The sequence below is a fragment of the Sinocyclocheilus rhinocerous genome, unplaced genomic scaffold, assembly GCF_001515625.1.
Source record: "Sinocyclocheilus rhinocerous isolate Xijiao unplaced genomic scaffold, SAMN03320098_v1.1 scaffold6522, whole genome shotgun sequence".
In the NCBI taxonomy this organism is placed as follows: domain Eukaryota; kingdom Metazoa; phylum Chordata; class Actinopteri; order Cypriniformes; family Cyprinidae; genus Sinocyclocheilus; species Sinocyclocheilus rhinocerous.
The window spans coordinates 1-6166 of record NW_015635120.1 but is presented as its reverse complement, the minus strand read 5'-3'; the positions used below and the strand labels follow the sequence as shown (position 1 = coordinate 6166).

The following is a 6166-nucleotide window of genomic DNA, read 5'->3' as shown; positions in this document are numbered from 1 at the left end:
GTCCTCTTTTGGAAGGCCAAACAAAGTAGTTTTGCTTTCACAACGAAACACAGCGTCTCCACGACGACGTGGCGGCAACAATACTACAGTGAGAATCAAAGTTACGCCTTCTTTCTTTGCGTGAACATTTGGGCGGTGTTATGCAAATCTTACCACATCGTGACGTAGACATGTGGGGGCGTGTTTAAATGAGGCGTTTTAGGAGGGCGTGGACGAGTCTTAACTTTTATAAAGAATATCTCTTTGGGTTTGAGACTTTAGTTTTTGCACATTTAAGGATCTTATCTATTCACGGACAGCTTGTAACATTCCAAAGTGAAAGGAAAACTTGAAATTGCATCATATGACCCCTTTAAGTGTATGGAAATGATCAGCGTAAACGTAACGCAAGTAATTGATGACATAATACACATTTTTGGGTGAAATATGATCTTAACGTTACAAAATGAACTCTACTTACGTGCTTGGCTCTCTGCACTTCCACTTGTTATCATGATGATCATAGATGAAGAGAACAGGCACAAAACACTCCATTGTGAATCTGCTGTTGTCCAACTAATGGTGACAAACAATGCAGTTTTACTGTGTAGCTATATGTGTGATAGGGCTGTAATATTGCTAATTTAAAAAACCAATGTAATATGTAAATTACCATGATCATTGCAGCCTCACTGAAGTTTTCTGAGATTCTGGCAGCGACCTTCTCAGCCACCTGGTTTGGTCTGAAAAGTTGGAAAGATCACAACATTCCACAATCCACATACACCACATACATATCATGCAAAGCACATGAAGAAGCCCAAATTTTACCTGGCTTCCTTTATACGCTCATTTGCTTGATAATAGCCAGCAATAACATACTTGTTCTCTTTGCACCATGTATCAATCTGAGGAAAGAAAGACATTACATCTATAAGTGCACCAAAGTATTGGGTTCACATGACTTTTTCATCTGAGATTCACACAGTATACTGATTACAGGGATAGTTCTCAGTAAACCGATTACAGGGATAGTTCTCTTGTCCTGCTAAAAAGATCAATGGTTTATGCTGAACTAGCTGATGGACTGACATAACTATGCTATGCCCCAGTAAAACTTCAAGGTAGGATCGTGATAGTTTTGCCAGTTAACATGGTGGGGCCTCAGTTCCCAAACACAACATTTGATTGTGACAAGCTATTTGGTCTAAGCTAGTGATCTGAAAGTTGCAGGCTAAAATCACACAAACAGTGAACCATGATAAATCACCAATTGTGGCTTTGGTCAAGACACTGGAATAATGGAACAAATTGAACCCCAAATCTGCACCAAAGTGAATGAGAAAAACTGTAACTTTACCAGTCACCCCTTTAAAATGTTACTTTTCAAATCTCTATTTCATAAGAACAAACTGTGGTCAACAATGTTCCAAGAAAGACTGAATCATCTAACAAGCATGTACACTGAAATTGACATACTTTTGGAAGTTGACTAGTGGTTAAATGGATCGTAGTTGATCCGTACAGACCAAGCCCCACGGTTCGGCACGCATGTGATCCGCGGATTAATTGCACAATTTAACCATAATAGAGTATAATTATAATTTGTTCGTATTTACACAAGCAAGCGAATTTTAAACAATTCCAGAGAGAAAAGGCGAAATGGAACTCGATTCATTACTCGCGCGCTGTTCTCTACGCGCACAGCCGCACACACATGAAGCGCGCAAACGCGTTTCAGATGGCGCGCGAACACCGAACTGAATCCTCTGAACAGACATATACACATAAAATTATGACAAAATACCCATCTCGACAATCATTCAGGTAAACGCAGTCAGTTATGTCTCAAGTGAATGAAAACAGCTGAGAAAGAAATCGGATGTGATGTGTATATCATTATATCGGATCCGTGCATCAGGTCTTAAAGGGACAACGGATCATTTTTCGGATCAGCAAGAAAATAAAAAATATTTCAATTTAACTTGCTTTCCATTTATTACTTAAATTAATCTACTTATCTTAAATTAATCTTAAAAAGTACTTAGTTAATCTAGTAGTATTTGCTGTGGTATCAAAGAAGTACTTCGCTTTAAGTAATAAATGGAAAGCAAGTTAAATTGAAATATTTTTCTTTTCTGGCTGATCCGAAAAATGATCCGATCCGTGGGTCAAAAACCGTAATGTGATCCGAACAGTGAGATTTATGATCCGTTAAACCACTAGTGTGGGTCCTAATGGCCCAGTATAGTGACGGGGACACTATACTGTCAAAAAGCACCGTCTTTCGGATGAGACGTTAAAACGAAGTCCTGACTCTCTGTGGTCATTAAAAATCCCATGGCACTTCTCGTAAAGAGTAGGGGTGTAACCCCGGTGTCCTGGCCAAATTGCCCCCCTGGCCTTTGTCAATCATGGCCTCCTAATAATCCCCATCCACTTGATTGGCTCTATGACCCTCTCTCCTCTCCACCTGTAGCTGGTGTGTGGTGTGCGCACTGGCGCCGTTGTCCTGTGGCTGCCGTCGCATCAGCCAAGTGGATGCTGCACACTGGTGCTGGTTGAGGAGAGACTGAGGTGCCCTTGAGCAAGGCACCGAACCCCCAACTGCTCCCCGGGCGCAGCAGCATAAATGGCTGCCCACTGCTCCGGGGGTGTGTTCACTGCTGTGTGTGTGCATTTAGGATGGGTTAAATGCAGAGCACTAATTCCGAGTATGGCCACATGCCACTTCACTCACTTAAATGGGACTATAATGCATTTTAAGACTATTTTAATATATTATAAACATTAACAACATGATTTTCTATAAATCTACTTTGAAACTTATGGGTAGCCTATTGCAAAATAAAAATGACTTGACTTTTTACGTGATTTCAAGTGAACCATTTGTGAGTATTTTGTGGATTAATTAATTATTCAGACCGAACTGTAATCCGGTTTAACCTATTCATTGAAAAGAAACGACTACAAATAATTATCTACATTAATCACTTTTCCAGCCCGGGAAAACTCAATATTATTACTCCCGGTTATTCCCGTTAACGGAAATTTAATTGTGAACGTGGTAGCCCAGAATCTATCTCCACAACTAAAATTATATGAATCGTCTTACCAATGTGAGTGCCACCTCCAGCATGGGGGCTAACGCCAAAGCCCCATGGAACAGAGGTACACAATCCACGCACAACACTGAGTCTCTTGGGCTGTCCTTCTTTTTGTGTTTCTCAGCCACCAGCAGCCCGTTAACGGCGCAGTGAGGGTATTTAGCAGCATGTAGCAGCATCTTACAGTACGCTTGAGTGGTCAGTTTTAAGGACATGTTTACAGATCTTACTGTGATCAAACCCCCTATTCCGCGAGAGTGTCTTGATGTCGTGATACTTTGGAATGAATCACTGTCTCAAAATTATGACATCTGATTAGAGTCCCTCGAACACGTTATTCGCTCATTACTACACGTCAACCATCACCTCCATTCTGGATCTAGCATGCACAGCTGACCCTGAACCGGCTAGTGTTTCCTGTATCTTCTTCTTCTTCGGTTTTATGGCGGGTAGCACCAATGTTAAGGTGCATTATCGCCACCTACTGTATTGGAGTGTGGACCAGAGTTTACCCTTTCATAACGAGAGTTTCCTGTATGTTCCTGCACAACCCCAAGAGTGTCTGGCTGCGTCCGACACCGCCTACTCAATGAGTAGGTACTTAATTTCATTAAGTACTTACTTAACGAGCGCTAAAAGAGTAGGTACTCTACAGCCAAATCTCGTTAAGTATGAATGCGATCCAGGCATCATCCGCCATGTTGACTATCATGTGACGCATGTCCGGGAAACTCATGAATATTCATGTATGCTCCGCCCACTGAAACCGAAAATATTGGAAACCGAAAATCTCGTAAGACCTGACTTCATCCGCCATGTTGACGTTATCATGTGATCTACGACATTACAAGCGCAACAACATAAAAGATACGAGCGACAGGTTTAATTGATCTCTCTGTAAATATTTTGATGTTTATGAAATTTCCTCATTTTGTGGTCTTGTTGAAGAAACAGCTGCCCTTTTATTGTGATTGTAGTATAACCAATACATTTTGGGTTGATTTAAATTTTTATATTTTTAACCCTACTAATATGACCCACAGTTCAATCTATAAATGTATTATTTTTCATTACTAAAACCCAAAATCGTTATCTCTTGAATATGTTGTTACTTTATTTTATGTGCAAAATTTTTCATCCATAAGCAAAACCGGCTTAAATCTCCTGTTTTCCTCTTTTTCTTGTTGAATTTCTCTCTTGTTTCATCCCTCCGGTTTATAAACAACAACAAATGCAATATTTTGATGCATTGATAATATGAATATTATGATTATTCAAAGATATTTAACCTTGTCATTGTGCCTTTTTTCTCTGTATATAATCTCATACTATGGTGTGCAAACCCATTATATTTATATTTTCTGCTTTTTGTGATTATGATCATTGTTAAAGATACTACCATCTTTCCCTAAGCTTGTATGTAATTATAAGTTCTGCAGTATTAATAAAAAAAAGAACATAAGAGGGACAGGTGCACTAACACCTCATAGCATCAGTAACTCCACAACCCTACCTAGTACGGTTTTCCTCAGCGTTTGCAATATTTGTAATATCTGCACAAAGGAGACGTCGATCAGCTGCTAGAAGATCTCGCCTTTGGAGAAGACTGTTAATTTTACACTCGAAAAAGTATTACTACTAAAAAATTAAGATTACCGCAGAATGCATTGCTAGCCCACCCCAACACTTATGAACAATCACTGCTGCAGTCAGACTGAATCTGATCATGGATGGGAAAGGGGCATCGAGGCTATTGTCTGAGTACACAGAGGGGATGAGGAAGACCATGATGATGCTCCTGATCCACACAACCCTGAATAAATGCAGGAGAACATGTGCGGGACAATCTGACTGTCACTTTGTCTGCTCCAAACATTTGTGTGCTGCTCTCCATGAGCACGACTATCTGTAAAACATTTAAACAGAGTAAAAAATTGTACAATTAATGTTGTCAGCATTTCATTTCAATATGCTTACAATTACATGCTAATTTTTGTCATAGCTTCATTACTTTTGGGGTGTAGTGGGCTAAAGCACTGCACTGGTAAGCAGAAGGTTACTGGTTCGATCTCCGCAGTCGTCACCACCGGGGTGTCCTTCAGCAAGGCTCTTTACTCCAGGTTGCTGCTGGGGGATTGGGGTCCCTGTAATAAGAGCACTGTAAGTCACTTCGGATAAAAGTGTCTTGACAAATGAATACATGTAAATGTGATTTTTGTAAATCCTTTTTTGTGTCTTGGGCACAAACGCTCAATAAAGCTGCTTATTTTTTTTAAGTTTATTTCTTCAAGGTACTAGTATAATATAAATGCTTACATATATTTCATACAGTTTCTATTTGGGGGGTTTAAAGGGTTAGTTCATCCAAACATAAATTCAATCATTATTTACTCGCCTCACTGTTCAATCCTTGTTTTTCTGAACACAAAAGTTGATTTTAGTCAAGTTTGTCCTGCTGGTTTCTGTTCATACAATATCAGTCGATGGGAGACTGACTTTCAGAAGCTTCATGACATTATTTGATGATGCTTTTAAAGCTTCTGAAACTCAGGTTTCATTGACTGATGTTGTATGAACAAGCCAGCAGGACAAACTTGACCAAACTCACATCGTCAGTGTCTTTTGGTCTTTAGATGCTCTCGCTGGCTCTGGGGTCACTGAGGATGAAGAGACCACAGCAACATCTGGTCTAGATGAGACCGTAAGAGGTGGAGTGATGGAGCGTCTCATCCATGGCACTGGACCATTTCCAGGATGCTGCTGTGGACTTCTCCATCCTCACTGCTCACACCAGTCTGCAGACATTTCAGATCCTGCAAAGACGCACAAATATAATACAAAAGCAGTCATTTTAACAGCACAATGTCATTTGATTTCTGTATTAGAAGTAACAGAATGATCTTATTTATATTTTTGTTTCAGGTTTTCCCTTTTTTTTCCACAAATGCCGCCATCACCTTTCCTTGCAGGTCCTGCTCCACCACAAAAGCACAGGAATCAAGAATCAGAAAAGTGCTGTGATAACTACAATAAATAAATAAACTACAACTTAAGATTTAAAAGATGTTTTATTAATTTCT

The 6166-nt window shown here is 39.8% G+C and overlaps 1 protein-coding gene across 1 annotated transcript in view; it reads right to left on the bottom strand.

The window, feature by feature from the left end:
• emc8 (ER membrane protein complex subunit 8) overlaps nucleotides 1–3595 on the bottom strand; it is a 6071-nt gene extending 2476 nt beyond the window's left edge. Inside the window, exons 1-4 of the mRNA XM_016561014.1 lie at nucleotides 3095–3595; nucleotides 811–887; nucleotides 653–722; nucleotides 461–555 (exon numbers count right to left, since the gene is read on the bottom strand). Coding sequence (XP_016416500.1) covers nucleotides 461–555; nucleotides 653–722; nucleotides 811–887; nucleotides 3095–3301 — 449 coding nt within the window. The 5' untranslated portion in view covers nucleotides 3302–3595. The remainder of the gene's footprint in view (nucleotides 1–460; nucleotides 556–652; nucleotides 723–810; nucleotides 888–3094) is intronic.
• Between the last annotated feature and the right edge of the window lie 2571 nt (nucleotides 3596–6166).